General features: G+C 34.1%; 1 protein-coding gene across 5 annotated transcripts in view; it reads left to right on the top strand.

Moving 5' to 3' along the window:
• The window catches only part of CWC27 (CWC27 spliceosome associated cyclophilin), a 322,938-nt gene that overhangs the window by 88,662 nt on the left and 214,510 nt on the right, over positions 1 to 19,766 (top strand). For all 5 annotated transcript variants that reach the window (XM_072605063.1, XM_072605062.1, XM_072605064.1 and 2 more), the window contains exons 6-10: positions 28 to 131; positions 2,193 to 2,262; positions 9,517 to 9,596; positions 10,963 to 11,002; positions 11,664 to 11,815. In XM_072605063.1, the coding sequence (XP_072461164.1) occupies positions 28 to 131; positions 2,193 to 2,262; positions 9,517 to 9,596; positions 10,963 to 11,002; positions 11,664 to 11,815 (446 nt within the window). The remainder of the gene's footprint in view (positions 1 to 27; positions 132 to 2,192; positions 2,263 to 9,516; positions 9,597 to 10,962; positions 11,003 to 11,663; positions 11,816 to 19,766) is intronic.

Below are 19,766 nucleotides of genomic sequence, written 5' to 3' on the forward strand. Positions count from 1 at the left end.
TAATATTTTAAATGTTACTTTTCCTAGGTTTTGTTTAATCCTTTTGATGACATCATACCAAGAGAGAATAAGAAGCCAAAAAAGGACAAACCAGAAGATGAAGTAAAGAAATTAACAATGAAAGGCACAAAGTAATCACAATATAAGGATTTTGCTCAAATGTGAAAAGTACCACTAATTCATCAATTATCCTAATTTGATGTAATTGGTGGAAGACTAGTTTGAATTACTTAAAAGTCTGAATTATAGAATGTTTTTACATGCAGGTTGAATGCTTTCAAATACATAGTTAAAATCCAAGCTTATAAAGTTGCCTAGTAGACATTCTTAAGGAATTTGCTTTAGTGAGTAGGTGCTAAAAATTTATAGTTTATGACAAACTGTATGTACAGGGATACAGGCAAGTTGATTGAAAACAGTTTGTGCTTTTAATCAATTTCAAAATTTTTGACACAGGATTCTCTGTATCCTTAATTTACTTAACAAATTTTTTGAGTTTGTTTGTTTAATTGATGCTGAAAGATAAACTTCTTTCTAGGCCCTATCACAAATTCAGAATAAGTGGATTCTAAATTATTCGGTTTTATTCTTCTGTACATAAACAAGTTAATAGTCTGGCAGATATTAATAGGGATCGAATTATAATAATGACCCCTTATTGCAAGATAATTTTTAACCTAGTTCAGAATTTAATTTATTTATTTGCTTCATTCTGGCTAGTGTTATTTTTATGACATATCAACATCATTGACATTTGGATTGATTTTTCAGGGGATATGACAATAATTGTAAGTAAATTTTTTCTGACAATAAATAAGAGAGGCCTTCTAATGTAGGAGATGAAAGGCCAACCTCACAGCCAGGAAGAACTTAGTTCAAGGCCTAAATTCTAGACAAGTCACTTAACCTCCCATTTCCAAAGTCAACTCTCTTAGATTGTATATTGCTTAATGGTTGCCCAGCTGTAGCTGGTAAAGGGCATTTCCTTACTGGAAGCTTCCCTATACCAGGGAAATTACAGGCCCAGAAAAAATCAATCAATCAAATTTACAGGTTACAGAATTGATGCTTTCACTGCATCTTACAAAAGCATTCCCTCCTAATGTTGATAATCTGTCATGCCTTCTCCATCTCACTTCTTTAAATCATTTTTCTCTAATAGTTGAGTAAAACAGCTTGAGATAAAAGAATGATACGAAACATTAATATTCAAAAGGACCTGTGAGATTATCTGATCTGGGGGTTCTTAACCATGTTTCGCATCATGGACCCTTTTAGCAGTTCAGTGCAACCTGTAAACCCCTTTCAAAATCATGTTTTTTAGTGCATATAGCAAAATACATAGGATTACCAAGGAAACCAATTAGAATGAAATAAACGTAACTTTTTTCCCATCCAAGTTCACAGATCTCCTGAAATCTATCTACAAATCTCTTTGGGGGCTGCGGCCCATCATGAAGAACCTCTGAGTGAATTCAGCCCCTTTATTTCACAAAATGAACTGAGGGATAGAGTGAAATAAGTTGTTTCAAGTTAAAAAGCTAGTAAGAGGCAAAACTAAAGCTGAAACCTTCATCTTCTCACTTTTCCAGTGTTTATTCCATTAAGCCTAATTGCCTCTCATTTTAGGCTGAGGAATTAAGAAAGAATAAGACAATTTCCCTAATTTCTTACATTATTCATTTTTGCATGGTGTTTTTGTTCATACAGTTTTTGAATAGCACATTTTAATGAGTAAAATGAGATGTTACAGATTATTTTGGTAGATAATGCATTGTTTTATCCTTTCTGAAGATTTTCTTTTGCAAGATTTTCAGAAATTTCAGTTATATAACTAGCCATTTGGCAATTTCACAGATTTTGACTCTCTTGGAGTGATGATTATGTCAAAATATCTGGATATGTAGATCCTAGGGTGAATTTTGGTTTGATTTTTGTAAGTTGAACTAACAGCTTGAGAACATCTATGCTCTGTAGCAAATGCCTTATTTTTTTTGTTTTCATTTAAAAAGTACTTAGTAAAGCAAATTCAGATAATTTCATTATTTCATTATTCATTTCATCAAAATAAAGTATAACTTTTATTTTTGTCAAATAGCAAGTACATATTTGCTCTTGGAAATTTAGGTGTGTTTCTTGGCAACAAAAATGATACTTTTGAATACTGTTTTATGAATTTTTTCTTTTGCTAGAAATTTTAGTTTACTTTCATTTGGAGAAGAAGCTGAAGAGGAAGAAGAAGAAGTAAACCGAGTTAGTCAGGTGAAATTGCAATTCTTTTTTTCTTTTGACTCATATTTCTTTTGTTACCTTTTGGAAAATTTAAAATCTGTTTAGTCTATCGCTTTTATTTTTCTCTTTTCTATCTAATGGAGTTTCTTAAAGCTAGACTTCATAAGTAGATAACATTGATTTGGACTTCATAAGATTTCTGTACTCTGTCCTGCATTCTCTTTAAGTATTTTATCCTAGTATTTTTATTGTAATAAAAACTAAAGAAACCTTAAGGTAGTATTTTGAATGTGTTTCAGATTCCTTCCTTCAGAATTTTAACTTCTGCAAATTAAAAATGGAATGATTTCCTTTGCTTAACTGGTTTTTCTGTTATCACAGGGTAGATCTTTTGTGTATGTGTTTGGATATTCTCTCAGTGAACAGGTGGCAAAACCTTTATGAATATTTTAACTTTTAGGAAGTTGCTAGAAACACGGCTACCTTGACTTTTGTCTCTCTCCCAAAATCTAATTTAAAATTCCATCCACATTTAAAATAAAAGCAATTGGTACCAATGTTTAAATTTTTTATCATTGTCATTTGTAATTCCTCCTTTCTACCATCAAAGATATCATCCATATTTGTCAATGTGTGTCATGTGCCCTTTCTCTCAGCAGTTAATCTTGCCCCTACTTTGCTGAAAAAATACACATCATTTCACATCTCTTTACCTCTTCTCTAATTGTCTTCTGCTTTATTTTAGGCTCAGGATGAAGTGACTCTTCTTGCTAATGCTTAATACTCCCTATCACCTCAATCTGGTTGATCCCAGTGTCTCTCCCTTGTGGAACAGACCCCATTATTAATGAATCCTTTCCTATGTTTCTCATTTTTTAGTCTCTATTTACTTGTTCCTCTATACTCAGCCCTCCCAGTCCTTAACAGAATTTTCACTTGAGCTTAGTGTGCACCCAAACTATTGTCCTGTATTTCTGTTTGCTTTCTCTGTTTAGAGAATCATAGATTTCAAGCTGGAAGTGAACTTGGAGAGTTATCTATTCCATTCTCTTTTTTTTAAAAGTGAAGAAACTGAGGCCTAAGTTGTGCCTGAAGTGTCTTGCCCAGAATCACATAAGGGGGTGTGAGTGTCAAAGTTTTGGTTTGAACTCAGGTCCAGTCACTCTAAGCTCAGCACTTATTACCTGTTAAACTGCTAGAAAAAGTAATCTTCACTAGCTACCTCAATTTCCTTACTCTCTGTTCTCTAATAATCCCTTGAGATCTGGCTTTCTCCTCTGAAACTGCTCTCTCAAAGATCATAAGCTAATGCTTTATAGTATTTTATCCTAGTATCTTTATTGTAATAGAAACTAAAGAAACCTTAAGGTAGTATTTTGAATGTATTTCAATTCCTTCCTTCAGAATTTTAACTCCTGCAAATTAAAAATGGGAATGATTTGTTCCTTTGCTTAAGGGTAGACCTTTTGTGTGTATGTTTGGATATTCTCTCTAGCTAAATTCAGTAACCTTTTCTTATAATTCATTCTCATTGACTTTCCTGCAGTTTTTGATCTCTTTGACCACCTTCTCCTATGTACTCTTGTCATCTGTGACACTATTCATTTCCAATTCTCCTTCTTCTCTGACTGTTGGATCATCACCTGCTTCCTATCTTTTAATTGTGGGTGTCCCCAAGGGCTTTATCTTGATCTCTCTTCTCTCTTTCAATGATCTCAACTGCTCCCAGATACTTCTGATCTTTGATGACATTGTACTCACTGCCCCTCCTAAGTGTGGATGTTTTGTAGGGTTCTGTCCTTGTCTCTTGTTCTTCTTTCTTCCTCGATGAGCTCCTCTGCTCCTAGGTGATTTTGTGCTCACTGCATGATGTTCTTGAAGGCAAATTCTTGGTCTCAAAACAAATCTCAAAAAAGACTGACCTTCCTGTTCAAGGCTATGACTCAAACTATGACATGAGTTAATCTATCAGTATATCTTTCTTGGACAGAATAATGGATTTACTATTTGAATGCTTGCACTAGTGCACATGAAATTTTAAAAGGCCATTGGACATATACCCTGTGGAAGAGAATTTTATCAGAGTCCCACTGAATGAGGAAGTGTGGTTATCTTCACCTTTGGATTTGTGATGAGATCTCTGATCCATTAAAGTACTGAGGCATAATAACATGAGACAGAAAGGAATTTTACATTAAAGGTTACTATTTTTAAAACATCCCTTCTGTAAACTTAAATCACACATTTGAAATTTAATAACTTCAAGTGTGAGTTAATTTCCTTCATTTAAGATGCTTTTAATGTAAAAAAACTTGTAGGCAGTTATTTTTCAGAATTAACTTCACTAAAATATTACCTCATATTTCTTTTACTTTGCTATAACAGCATGTGTTTTGGAAATGGAACTTATCTCCTTTTTTCCTGCTGCTCTTAGTTACTGTTCCATGAAATGGAAAAAAAAATGTGCTTAAGGTCCACTGAATATTATACACAATGTGCTGCAGAAGCAATCTGTCCCAACTAAGCTTAAAGGGGATAAGGGTGCTACTGTCTATATATGACATGTTACTTCTAAACTCTACAACATTCTTTTTTAAAAATACAAAAAACCACTATAATCTATTAAAAGATTAAATACAATTGTTCTTCTTCACTGTGTATATTAAAAGACAATGTTCTTGCAAATAATTGGCACGAAAAGCACTGTGCAAGGGAAAGCATTATTATTAATCATTTTATTATCTTATTACTAGGCACAATTAATAGAAATTTAAGGGAAAGCTAGATGTAGTGTGTGGTATAGGAGAAGGAAGATGTTCTTGGGTGGAATATTTTCTTAAGGGTTGGATGATGAGAGGATAATATTTCCTCCCTGTGACCACCACAGAAACATGGGTTTTTGTGGCTTATGTGTGTGATATGTATGTATGTGTACACTAAAAGATCACCAGTTGGACAGAAGTTCTTCCTGAATTTGTGAAAAGTTTTAGCAACGTTTTAAAAGAAATTCAGCTATGCTCTTTTTCAAGTAGCTATGGTAAAAAATATCTAGACTAAACTAAGTGTTAGCTTTAATGAATCGTTTTTGTCTTTGTACTCCCAGTGTTTCTCATAAAATAGATTTGTTATAAATGATTACTTAATGTTTTGGAGTTGGTTAAAAATGTTTTTAAATTAGTCTCATTTAAAGTTCTTTGCTGACGTTAGGATTATATCGTTTGGACATAAATGGATATTTCAGAACAATTTGAGATGAGTTTATTTCATTCTTTTACTTAGTAAGTTCCTTTTTTCATCAGTGATTCAATAGTAAACCTCTGCCCACAGACCCTGTCTGAATGGTCACAAATTAAGAATGAGTGAAGCTTGAACTAGACTTTAATGCATAAAAATAAGGAAGATGATATAGGGATATTCAGCATTTTGTTGCAGAGACTTGATTTGATTCTGACAAGTCTTCGTTTGCCTTCCTTTATCATTGGGTTCCCTGAGTTTTTTCCATTCTTTACTCAATTCTTATCTTCTGCCTTACAAAATTTTTGTATAGAATATTAGAACTGGAAGGGACTTTAGAGATCATTTCGTCCAGCCTCATCATTTTACAAGTGAGAAAACTGAAGTTCCAAGACATTGTGACTTGTCAGATGAACCTGATTTCCATTTTTTAAAAACAGTCTTACTAAAAAGTGCATTAAGGGAATGCAGTAAGTACATATTTGACTTCATAAAGCATTTGGCAATATTTTTCATGATAGTCTTATGAAAAAATTTAGGGTAGGTTGGTTTTATTAGCAGGAGTTGGTGTGGTTTGTATAAAATAGCAACACTGGGCTTGGAGTAAGATGAATTGGGATCAGAAAATCATTAACTGAGTGGCTAAGAATCAATCTCTTATACTTTCTGAGCTTCAGGTCCCTCATTTATAAAATGGGGTTGGTAATATTTACATTAACTGTAAATATGAACTATCATTTCAGTACAAACAGGTACCGCACATGTATAATCAAGAGGTATTTTCTTTTTATTAGAATAGATAAAGTGCAGACTTTAGAAGATCCATGAAGATCCAGGTTCAAATTTTCTCTGACAGTATCAATTATATGACTTGGATGTGTCACTTAATCTATATACCTTAGTCAGTTCTCTAAGATTTAACTACTAAATCATAGATGGGGTTATGATCTGCTTTGGTTCAGGGAATTCCCAGAAGAGGAACTTCGTAGTGTAAGATCTTCCTATTATTGATGTAAGACTTTGTGTTAGGCACTGGGAACACAAAGAAAAAAAATACCAAATTGCTGTCATCAAAGTGTTCAGTACCTCCATCTATTAGGAGAGAGCAGATGAAAAGTTAGAGGCAAATTTAATAGATTAATGTTGTTATGTGTTGTATGTGTTCTAAGCACTCCACCCACCTGACATTCCCCCATCTCTCTCCCTTCCTGTTCCCTGAGACACAACAATACTGAAATTAGGTCAATTAATACCCCCACATTTAATAATAGTCAATTGATGTGGTAAACTTCATTGCTGTCTTATTTTAAGAAATTGCCACGGTCATCTTGGTAACCTGATCAGTAAGCAGCCATCAAATTGAGGCAAAACCTCAACCAGAAAAAAGTTTATGATTTGCTGAAGGCTCAAATGATGATTAGCATTTTTTGGCAATAAAGTGTTTTTAATTAAGATACATATATTGGGTTTTTTAGACATAATATTATTGCACACTTAGTAGACTACAGTGTAGGTTAAGCATAACTTTCATATGCATTGGAAAGCCAAAAAATTTGTGACTTGATTTATTGTGATATTTGTTTTACTGTGGTGGTCTTGAACCAGACCTCCAGTATCTCTTAGGTTTAGCTATATTGTATATGTGTTTTAAATAGCATATATTACATATGTACATCAGTATGCATGTATATATTTACAACTATGAGTATTTTATTTATATAGCACCTTATAATTTGCAAAGTGCTTTCATATCCTTCATCTCACTTGACCCTTACAGTGACCACTGAAGTAACAAGGAAATGATAGTGGATCCCTTTTTTTTTTTTAACAAACTTGGAAACAGACTTTGAAATATTAAGTGCCTTTCCTGAAAGTCAAATGACTGTTGACAGAGCTGGGAGTAGTGGTTGGTGAGATATTGCCCTTTCCACTACACTATGCTGCATTTCAATGAATGTTTTTCCATTTTTTCCATTATTTAGTATTGTATAAATATAATTAGGAAATAATTCAGTGATAATTTGTCTACTCATCACTGCCACATGTAAGCATGGTTTTAAAATTATTATTTTTATCTAAATCCATTGTATTTTTCAAGTTCCATTCTAATGTTAGCCAAAATTTATTTTCTTACCATTGATTTCTTACCATTTCTGCACAACAACCTGGATAAGGTCAGAGACACGGCACCAAGAAGTTGACCACTGCATACTGGTTTGCTTTCCTTATAGTAGCAGAATACCAAATTTGGATGCATAGGACCTGGTTCAACTTCTGGCTGTGCCACCTACTACCTCTGTGACTTGGGGCAAATCATCCAACTGTTTTGTACCTCAGTTTCCTCATCTATAATGAAGAAGTTGGGCTTTATGATCTCTAAGGTTTCTTCTAGGACTAAATGTATGATCCAGTGATCCTAACAAATCTAGGATAACTTACTAAAGTATAAAAAGGTGGTAATAGATATAGATATGTTAGTGTAGGGAGTGCATATACTAATGAATTGAAATAAATATTAAGGAATAATTCCATATTTTCAAATAGCTATGTAAAATGAAGTAATTCTTTTGAAATTATTGCAAAGTAAGCAGTTATTGATTAATTCAATAAAATATCCAAAATTTATTGTCACAAAGAATTTAACTTCCACATTTAAAATTAATATCATTCTTCAGGTATTTATTAAACAGCTCATGTATACCAAGTACTGTACACTTGAGCAGCTATGCTAATTGCCACCCCTTTCTGTTACTGTCTTATCTCCTTATTCACTTATCTTTTTGGGTTCAAAGGCAGTATAATGAGTAGCTCTGTAATTCTCTCACTTAATTACCAAAATTGCCAAAACTCTCTCTCTAACAATTGTGGTCCCTACCCTAGAATAAAATCAGGGAAATTCTTTTTTTCCCCTCCATGAAATAGTTTTCCTTCTCTTAATTTTGAACCACAAGCACACTTATAGACAAAATCACTGTTAGTGATTAATTTATTGGCATGCTCAGATAATTTAGAAATACAAATAAACATTTAAACAAGGTATTGAAGGCTGTTTCACCTCTTTTTCTGTCTTCTATTCCTTTCAGCCATTCTGAGAGGGATTTCTGAAAATGGAGAATAAATTTAATTTTGGTTAGAAATTTCACCAACGTTGTGCTCTGGGAAAACAGGGAAAAGATGGGAACCATCTACTGGACTTCATCACTCTTGTTTTTGCTGATTAGAGGGCAGAATCATTTTTGTGGCACAGTTTTATGAATGCCCTCAGTATGATGAGGCAAGGAAGACTCTGGAATTAGCATGCATTTCTCTGACTCTGGGATGATGTTTTGGGGTTGTAAATGCCTTCATTTCCAAAGAAGCAGGAAAATGTTTCCCTAATGGGTATACCTTCAGTACAGTGTTGGGTCTGCTGGCCAGAGCATCTGTAAAAAGAATTGATAATGTGGAAGCAGAAGAGTATGATTGCTACAGAGGAGTGAGAATCCAGGGATAAATGATTTGTCAAAGAAGCTATCAAGAAGGACAAAATTTATTTGGATTTATAGGCTCTGTTATGTTTATTTAATAATCATTCTTGTTACTTTAGAGGTGTGGAGATCAGGAAAAGTTTCATTTAGAAAATGTTACTTGCGTTGCATCTTGAAAGAAGGAATTCTTTGATTCAGAGATGAAGAGGTCACAGTGCACTCCAAGCATGGGGCATGGCCAATGCAAAAGCACAGTGATGGAGTTGGCATGCCGTGCCTGAGAATTAGTTTGAGGCCAGTTTGGCTACATTATAGAATGTGGAAAGGGGAATAACGTATAATGTATAATGAGATTGAAAAGAGGTTGGAGCCAGGTTGTGAATAGCTCTCAAAGCCAGAGGACTTTATGTTATCCTAGAGATGTTCAAGGTCATCCAACTAATAAGTGACAGAACTAGGATTTGAAACCAGGTCTCTTTTGATGACAAGTCCAGCACTCTTGGTGCCATACCATGCTGCATTTTTGGTGGTAAACTCTGCTTCTCCATTCATAATATAATATTTATTAAATATTATTTTTCAGAGCATGAAGGGAAAAAGCAAAAGTAGTCATGACTTGCTCAAGGATGATCCACATCTCAGTTCAGTTCCAGTTGTTGAAAGGTATAGTATCACATTAGTGCAATCTCAAGTTCATGTTTTTTTTTTGAGGGTGGGCTGCTTGTACTATTTTGATTCCCTTTTTGTAGTGTCATTGACCTCGCAAGTGCATATGATCTTAAACTTAGTTTTCTTCATTTATCATCAGCAAATATGACAGTTCATCAGGCTTGTGTTTGAGTTTCAAATTAGAGAGAAAAACCTCCTAACCTCTCCCTGTGTTATTGCTTTTATTATTTTATTTTTATATATTACAATATATATTACATGTATATAACATGTGATAACATATTGCATAATATACTATTAAAATAATATTTTATTATTGAACTTTTTAAAAAATCATTTTAATTTTAAAGCTTTGTAGGTTGAAAATGTTTTCTTTCTTCAGAGTTTTCTTCAGAAATTTGATGTTTAATTAAAATCTGGTTTGCCACAGTGGTGATGTAGTTGGACTAAATTTTTCATAAAAATTGTTGTAGCTGTATTAGTGTTTTCATTGAAGTATAACATTTAAATCTATCTTCTAAGAATGTTTTGGTCTAAACCATTGAATATAACTTTTTGCTGTCTGGAGTACAATAAATTATGGTCCGTGTTGCTTCCCTTTGGGAGTGAAGGATAGCTTTTAATTAGGTTCTCTCTGATTAGTTGTTACTTGATTCATTCTGTTTTTCTGTGAATAGAACTGTTTTCTCAAAATCTTTTCACATTTTACTTTGGTGATCCTGTTAAAGGCAGCCTTCCCTAATAGGTATTGTGCTTTTATCCAGCCCATTCATTGGATTGTGTAAGAAATTCTGGGAGTTAGGCATAAGAGTAGCTCAACATATCTATTTGCACACTGAGGGTGAATTTTATGAACAATAATATGTGACATGTTGGAACTATAGTTGAGAGAGAGTAAAATGCTAGTTTGTTAGGGTTAGTACCTTTTAAGAGGTCCCACCTGGAACAAAACATTTAAGAATATATGAATAGAAAGAATATTTTTTAGCTCAAAGTGATATAATAGGAACTTCGTCCTGAAGATTTTTCACCATGTTGACATTAGAAGTGTCCTGGACCCTTAATCTAGTTCAATGACATAGTAAATCTATTTGACAGTATGTTTCTCTTTATTCTCATGAGTCAACAAGCTTCATTTGTATGAGTAAAGATTGACTACCACTGAACAGTAATAGCTTAATGCAGCTTTTAAAATTGTGTATCAGGTTTGGTATGCATGTTGAAAAAGAAGACCCAAGTAAAATGAGTGTAGTTGACCTAATTTGTCTGAAAAGTAGACTATACTATTTTTTCTTGTTTAGTATTTTTATTAATTTCAAAGAGAATCTAAAATTTATGTGGGTCTTCTGTTTCCTTTTAGTGAAAAAGGAGCAGAATCAATGACAGGAGATTCAGATGATGTGAGTAATAACTTTTATATAAATAGTTTTGCACTATTTGTAGATGGCTTAAATTTCAAATGCAATTAATTTTGTAATATTAAATTAAGTGTCCATGGTAGTATTTTTAAAATATATATGAGAAATAAAAACTTTAATGTTTTTTCTTTAAGCTATTATTCTACTTGTATAGTTTTGCATTATAGATTTGTCACCCAGGAATGTGTTAAGATTTAAGTTTTAAAAACAGGTTGGTGATGATTATATGACTAAAAATTATAAAGATCATTTTTCTTTTAATATGTGAATAGGTAAGTTACTTTAAGTCAATGAAATGCAGCTATTTAACAAGTAGAGAATTCTTTTCTCCCTGAGCAGAAAATATAAATTATATATTCTTGGAAGGCAGATTCTATGTCTTTTTTTCCTTTGTGTCATTCATCCACAGTTCCTAGCATGGTGATGCTGTCATAATAGATCAGTGAATGTTTGTTACATGAATGATCATGAGTTTTGTGGCCACCACTGAAACACCATAAGTCTGCATTCGTTAAAAACAGTTTACAGGAGAAATGTTATATAGTGTATATAGGAAGTGACCAGTTTGTAAAATATATATCTTTTTTCTCAATTATTGTTGAGGTAATTGTTACCTAAGCAGATATTAAATTTTGTTCTTTAGAATGAAGATGAATATGAAGAAGATGGAGATGATAGTGATGAAAGGAATCTAATGAAAGAACGAATCGCCAAAAAATTGAAAAAGGATAGAAGTGAAAATAAATCTACTAAAGGAATAGATAAAGAAATAGAGAAGAAATCAGTTAGCCGCAGGTGAGTCAAACATGTTTATAATTTCATTATATTTTTAGAAAACCTCTCTCTTTTGCTGACACCATTTTAAAATAAACCTGAATACATTACAGCTATAATGAAAACGTCTTATTTTAAAGATGTGTTTACATGTGTGTCTGGTCTCAATGAGAATTTATATATATTGTGCTCATTTAGTGCCTGTGCACTATATGTCAATCAGTCCATAAATATGTATTAAACCCTTCATCTGGCACAATGCAAAATTAAGACCAAAGACCAAGACCAAACCCATAAAAAAAACCCTTATTTCATATAAGAATAGCTGAGCAAAACGAAGCTACACAGGGACCTTGTCCAAAATATATGTCTCTTTATGCCCCTTGAGTACAACAACAACCCTCTGTCAAGAAGTGACATGCTTTATTCTGTATTCTCTGGAGACATAGTTGGCAGTACTGCATTGAAGAGAGTCCTTAAATCTTATAGAGCTGGTTTTCTTTACAATCTTACTGTGGTTGCATGCATTGTTCTTCTGTTTTCTTCACTTCACTCTGTGCTAGTTCATAGTATCCAGGATTCTCTGAAATCATTTCTTTTGTCATTTTACCACTCAGTAATATTCTAATTACGTTCATATACCAGGACATCTTCATCCATTCCAAAATTGATGGGTATTACTTCAGATTCTACTTTTTTTTCTTTTTCCCCTTTAATTCCCCCCTTCAAGATCAAGAAGATTATCTTCCATATTGCCCTACTTCCCCCAGTCTTGTTTGTTGCCCTGTTGAGTTTAATATATTTCTGCATTAAAATATTTGCGTGTGTGTTCAACCCTTTTTTCATTTCAGATAAGAGTCAGTTTTCATCTAATGTCTATTCATTCCACTGACTCCTTCTTCCGTGTGTGTATGCTCTTCTTCTGCTTACTTCAGTTGTGAAAAATAGCAAGTTCTACTTCCATTTTTCTCCTTCCTACAGTATCCTTTTTACTCCCCCCACTCTTTTTTTCCCTTTGAATACCCTCAAAACAGAACCAATCAATCAGCAGATCCTCTGTTTTCCTTACTTAACTCCCTTTTAAATACCCTTTGAAGACATCAAGGTTCTGAAGGGACAATTGTTACTTCTCACCCTACCTTTCCATTTTTCTTACACCTTCTACCTTTTTACATACACTTCATTCAAGGAATACTGGCTTTCCAGCTGGTCCTTGCACATGACCCTCTATCTCCCAACTCCATGGATTTTCCTTGGCCATCCCTCAGGTCGGAAACTCTCCCTCCTTATCTCCCTTCCTAGTTCCCATGGCTTTTTTTTAGTCTCAGCCAAAGTTCATCCTTCTGCACGAAGCCTTTCCCAATCCCCCTAATTTATACCTTTCCACTGTTGATTATCCTGTATATATTTTGTTTGTACATAGTTGTTTGCATTTCTTATTAGACTAAAGCTTCTTCATAGCAAGGACTGTCTTACCTTTCTTTGTATGCCTTATACTTCACACAGTGTCTGTCACATAGTCTTCATACAACCAAATGAATTTAGCTTTCTAGATTTCTCTAGACTGTTGTTTGTATTTCAAAGTCCTGTTTAGGTTTGATCTTTATATTAGAAAGGCTTGAAAGTTCTCTATTCCATTTCCCCCCTTGTAGGATTATACCAAGTTCTACAAAGTAAGTTATTCTTGCTATAAATATATTTTTTGCCTTTTGAAATAATTGCATTCTCATTTCTCCTCTGATTTTTAGTAGAAGCTGTCAGGTCTTGTGTGAACCTGACTGTGGTTCCTTGGTACTTGAGCTGGTTCTTTCTGGATACTTTTTTCTTTTTTCTTTAATGTGGGAGTTCTGGATTTTGGCTAGGACTTTCTTGGAAGTTTTCATTTTGGGGTTGCATTTAAGAAAAAAATAAATCATTATTGTTTTGACTTTGTTCTAGGATTCTAGTATATTTGAGCAGTTTTTGTGATGAATTCTTGAAATATTATTCAGGCTTTTCTTTTTGGTCATGATTGTCAGGTCGCCTACTGATTCTTAAATTATTTCCTCTTGTCTAATTTTCCAGGACAGTTGTTTTTGGTTTAAAGGATCTTATATTTTCTTCTTTTGTTTCCAGTGTTTTGTTTATGTTCTAATATTTTTGCTGTCTTATGGAGTTATTAATTTCTATTCGTCTATTCTAGTTTTCAGGGAGTTCATTTCTTGGTTAAGGCTTACCAGTTTCTTTTCAAAGCTAATTTTTCTTCCAGTTCTTTCTTCAATAGATTTTATTTAATTTTTATCCCTTGCTTTCTTGATAGCAGAACAAATACTAGTACTAACAGCTACTAACTACATAAGATACTATTTTTTTTCAAAGTTACTTGTTTGTTTTTTTGGTATCTTTAGTTCTGCAATAATATACTGGTTAGTGTTTTCTTTGATTTAATGATATGTCCAGCTTTATCCTGAATTTGAGCTTTGTACCAGGATTGCTCTTTTGGGTAGGCCATGTTTGATTTCATCCTGTGTCTCCTGGGTCTTGTGTTCACCTCCACTGCCTGGGGTTAGGCCCTTACCTTCCCCCCACATTTGGGATCTTTGAGATTCAGAGTGCTGGACCTTCATCACTTTCTGTGGCCTTGTTCTGAATGCTATTCTGCCACTCTGGTCTCTGCCATTCCCTGGGACTTCTAAGATCCTTACCCTGTGGTTTCATTGGGGTGAGTCTTCTGGGTTTTCTGCTTCCAGACACCAAACTTTTCAAGCTTTAGATGTTTCTAGTCCATCTTTACCTGTGCTGGAGGGTACTCACTTGTTTGCCTGTGCTCATGTTGGTTTTGCTGATGGCCCTCTTTCTTGCAGTTGATGGGCTTTTGGCTAATTTTGTGAAGTTCTGGAAGAATAAGTAACTTGCTCTAGTGTCTCATTGGATTTCTTCATCTTTATTCTGGCTGGTTTGAATTTTGCTGAAATAGGTATGTGGGAGGGAACTGGGAGATCTGCCTTTGTTCAGGTGGCCTTCTTGACTGGAACCTGTCACTGCCTTTGTGAGGCTGATCTTTCCCCTAAGATTGATTTAGCAGTTATATGTGTCACTCATAATTATTATAAGTTTAATACATTTTTCATAAATTCTTCAGGAGCAGCTTGCTGATATTCCCCCTTTATTGAAAAATTGCTGGTTTTTAATGAAGACTTTCTAGCATAAATTTCTTCTAATTTAGTGAGTATATTAGGTGTCTGATGTAACATGTAATCCTACAACAAAAACAGCACTATAACAGTCCAAATGCCAGGTATTGGTGCTGTGTTCTGCCCTACACACTAAGTTCTGTTGTTACAAATCATTACAAGAAATATAAAATTTTTTATATAATTTACATAGTTGTCATGTTTTTATATCATTACTAAAAAGCTTCCAGCACCATATCTCATTAACATAGACTATACCATATAATTAAATTAATAACATTGATAAGTAAAACAATGGCATTGTAAGAAACACCAAAGTAGAATGGGTGAACAGATTTTAATTATCAGAATGATAAAAAATTCACTTATTCACCACCATGAGCCTACCTTGTACAAGTTCCCAAAAGGCCCAAGTATTATCTAATATGCATTCAGGTTTCTAGGAAACAAGTCACAAAATTAATAATAGTTCACGTTTCATCCCACAGCGCAGATGGGTTCTTCTGGAAAGAAAAACTATCACAAATGACAATCATCTATCTCAGTCCAAGTTTTATTGCTAGTGCCAAAAACTTTTTCTAAATATTGAAATTCTTCAGTTTTTATATTTTTATTACATTCCAAACATCCCTAGTTCTTGTGACTTATGTTGTTTCCAAGAGATGTTCTCTAATCCCTTATCTCTGACTGTGGTTTCTTGTGAGGTAATGACTGCCTCTTTATTAAATGCCATTGATTACATACCTTCAAGTTAACTGGAAGATCACCTTGGCTTAAACACTTGCAATATCATAATAATTACAGAAGTAATTTTTCAAGCAAAGGAGAAATCATGAAACGACATTAGTATTTTACATTGATTGAGAGCCATAAAATTTACAAAACTTTCATGAGTATTCACCATTATTGCATGGACCCAGACAGACCATGCAAACCCTTCCCTCCCCTCAAAAGTTTCTCTTTCCATTTTTATTTTCCTACACTAACTCTGAGAATTAATCAGATTAACATTTCTAAAACATTTCTTCCCTTGTTACTCACTCCTGTATGCACTGTGTTCCTCTATTAGACTGAGATCTCCTTGAATGCAGGGACTATCTGGTTTACTTGCATTTATGGTTCTAGTGCTTAGCATGACACCTGGAAACATCATATGTTTGATAAATGTTCTTCCATTCCATTCCATTTCATGTATCTCATTCAATCTTGGTCTAATTTAGCTGCTTTTTCAATTCTTGGGGATGGGCATTTTCTTATTTAATGTGGAATTTCATATACCCACAATATGGCATAGATAGAAATTTAAGTCCCAAACAGAGGTGAAATAGCTCTAGTCCCTTTTCCTGAAAGCATATCCCTCACATAGATTTAATCATATACTCTTCAGAAATTCACAAGAATCTATGTAACTCTTGACAATCTTATGCTGAAATTTACTCCTTCATATTGGCCAGAAGGGAGATAAGCCAGCTTATATCTTATATATGATCTGAAACTTCATAAACTGTGCTGAATTCAGAGAATTTTTGAGACCCAAGTTTTAGTTGTCTGGACTTCCTGCAACTTTTTTTTCCAGTGAAGTAATTGACTGCTTGTCCCTGTCCCCCACCCCCATCCCAGTCAGAGTCAGTTACATTTTTTAAGGTTTTTGGCTTTTGGCACTTTAGCAAGGAAAGAAATGGTAACTTCTTAACCAAAACTCTTAAAATGTTGACATTAGCAAACATTTATTAGGCATGTTTCAGTCATACTGCTAAGTGCTGGGGATACAGATACAAAGAATAAAACAATCCCTGTTCAGAAAGTACTTATATTCACCTTTGGGAGAGGAATAAGAAATATATAAGTATATACAGAATAAATGTAAAGAAAACAAGGACAGGTAAATACCAAGTACTTAATTAAATGTAAGGTAGCTTTGGAGGGTAGGCACTAGCAGTTGAGGAAATGAGGAAAAACTTTATGGAGAAGATGGTACTTGAGCTGAGTCTTAAAGGAAGGGGGCCTATAAAAAAACAGCTAAGAAGGACATGCATTGCAGGCATGAGTGACAGGAAATGGAATGTCATGTGTGAGGAATAGAGAGATATCAGAATGTGGACAGGGAGTGGGCTTAGAGGGGTAAATCATAAGTTCTGTTTTGTTAAATTTAAATTGTTAAGTTTCATTTCTGTTGAGTTTCAGATGTTTCTCAACATTTAAACGGCATACCCATACATGTGCCATGATACACATGTGAGCCTGCAACATACACACACACACACACACACACAGACACATACACACCATATTTAACATAGAACTATAAAAATCCATAATAAATATTGCCAGAGGGTACTAGGTCCCTCAAAAAATATTCCCAATATTCTAATAGGGTGATTCCAGTTTTTCCAAGTCTGCATCTAAACTCTAGCATCTAAGCAATCAAATAATTAATAGTCTCTTGAGCTGTATGGGGAGAAATTTTCATAGTCTTTTCATAGATAGTTTACTTTCTTAGATAATTGAGTTTTAGATGTCCTTTCCTGTGACCAGTATATATAACCTTTCTCTTCTTATCTGTTTGAGATTCTTTCTCCAATATCCATTTGACTCCTGTTGTTCTAGATGTGCTCATTCGCAGTTTATTGTGAGCCCTGACCATTGACTGAATTTGCCTTCTTTTGGGATCAAGACATCCCATATTTGTAATATGCATTTCTCTAGGAAAAGGTCATGGTTCTGAATTCCTAATAATCCAAAAAGCTTTCTTAAATCTATTTTGTAATTTCTACCATTTGAGCTTCTGGGTCTTGGCAGTTCCACTTGATTATCTACATTTGTGTAACCAATTTCTCAATTATACAACACACCAGCCACAGCCAGCTGCCTACTGTTCACATTTTCTAAAACTCCAGTGCACAACTAACCCACTTACTGATTCCATCAGAATCTGTGGGACCTTGTCCTTTGTTTTCAGTTCATAGACCTGAGAAAGTTCATTGACTAGATAAAATTAGTAAATTAATTCATGACCAACCCAGAATCCTTTTATCATACGTCTCTCTCTCTCTCTCCGTGTGTGTGTGTGTGTGTGTGTGTGTGTGTGTGTGTGTGTGTGTGTGTGTGTGTATGTATAGAGTCATCTGGTAGTAAAATTCCGCTTCTGACAACAACTGCCCTGATTGGACTTATGATTTTTCAGGAAACTTAGAACATATGTAAATTCAAATAAAAGCAAAAGTTATTTTACTTAAAGTGAGAGTGTATGAAGTCTACAAATGAAGGGTACTTATTACCACGTCCTTGGAAATAGTAGATCTACATAGCTCCCCTGCTCCAGGATTCAACATTGCAATCTCTGGATGTTTTGTACCCATTCTTACATGTGCCAAGATTGGGGGGAGAGTAGATTTAGATTTCAGGAATTCCTCAGTTTATACTATACTATGGCAGGCTATGCCTCTTGTCCAGAATGAATTCCTTCCTTATGCCAGCTTCTTAGAATTCCTTGCTTTCTTCAAAACAACTGAAATGCCCCTTCTCACGTGAGGTCTTCCCTGAGCTCCCTCAACTCTCCCCTACCCCCATCCAGCTACTTATTCCTCCCTTCTGAGTTTGGTTTTTAGTTATTTTGTATATATTTTGCATATGCATAAGACCTGGCACATCCTTGCCATTTAGTTAATGCTTTTTGGAAGTAATTAAGGGATGGGGAGAGGGAAAATTATGACCCTCCACCTACCACCCTTAGCTTCTAGGTACATTTTTAGACACTCCTGGACTAGATGTAGAAGCTTATTTCTATTTCATTTCAGATTTCTTTTTGGTACCTTTTTCAGATGCTTATTGTCATTTGTGTGAACTTGGTATATCTGTGACCTTTCATGTTGTCATCTTAATTCAGTATCACCACCTCTTAGAGAAGTTTAGCCAATACAAAACAGTTGCCATAGTTAAGAGGTATAAGGAATCCTGAAACTGCCTTACCTGGGCAAATACTTAGATTCCTTGAGAAACTGAGGGACATCATAGGCAAAGGCAGCACCAGTTAGTATATTTGCTCATTTATAGACCTTTCAGAGAACAGTGATTGAAGATTCCAAGAAGTAATGTCTTTCAAAATAAGAAAAGCAGTTGAGAAAATGAACCTTCGTATATTGTCATGACATCCTGCTAAATGTTTGAAATGAGAACATTTCAAGTTCTCAGTGAAATTTATAATAATTTAAAAAGTTGATCTAATCATCAGTCAGTCAAGAATTTTTTAAAGTATGTATGAGGGACTGGGCTAAGCACTAATGATACAAAGAAAAAGAAAAAGTAGTCCCTATTCTTATAGACCTTACATTTTAAGCAGGGAAAAAGTCATGTATATAGTTATATACAAGATACTACACTAGTAAAAATCAAATGAATTAAAAAGGCATATTTTCCAGGCTAAGACATGCAGGATTTGCAGTCTGTCATATTAGTGTGTTAAAAATAACTAATAGCTATATTTTGAACTAACCCTGTAGGTAGACAATGAATTTGACCCAAAATTTATTAGAATAATAAACCTAGATTGGATCATATTTGGGAAACTTTGCAGCTCTTTCCATGAACCTCAACTTTTCGTTGCTGCTGCTCCTGCTTCAAAACCTTAGCTCTTTAAAACTTCATTTCTTACCTCTTCATCATTCTCCTGTTGATTCAAAATTATTAAAAATTATTGAACATTTTCAGAATAATACAAATTATGGTTGATCCTTAAGGTAATAGCAAGATTCGTAGTAACTATGACGAGGCTACAGCATTTTATTAACGGTGGCTTGTTC

Source organism: Notamacropus eugenii, chromosome 4 (assembly GCF_028372415.1).
Source record: "Notamacropus eugenii isolate mMacEug1 chromosome 4, mMacEug1.pri_v2, whole genome shotgun sequence".
NCBI lineage: Eukaryota > Metazoa > Chordata > Mammalia > Diprotodontia > Macropodidae > Notamacropus > Notamacropus eugenii.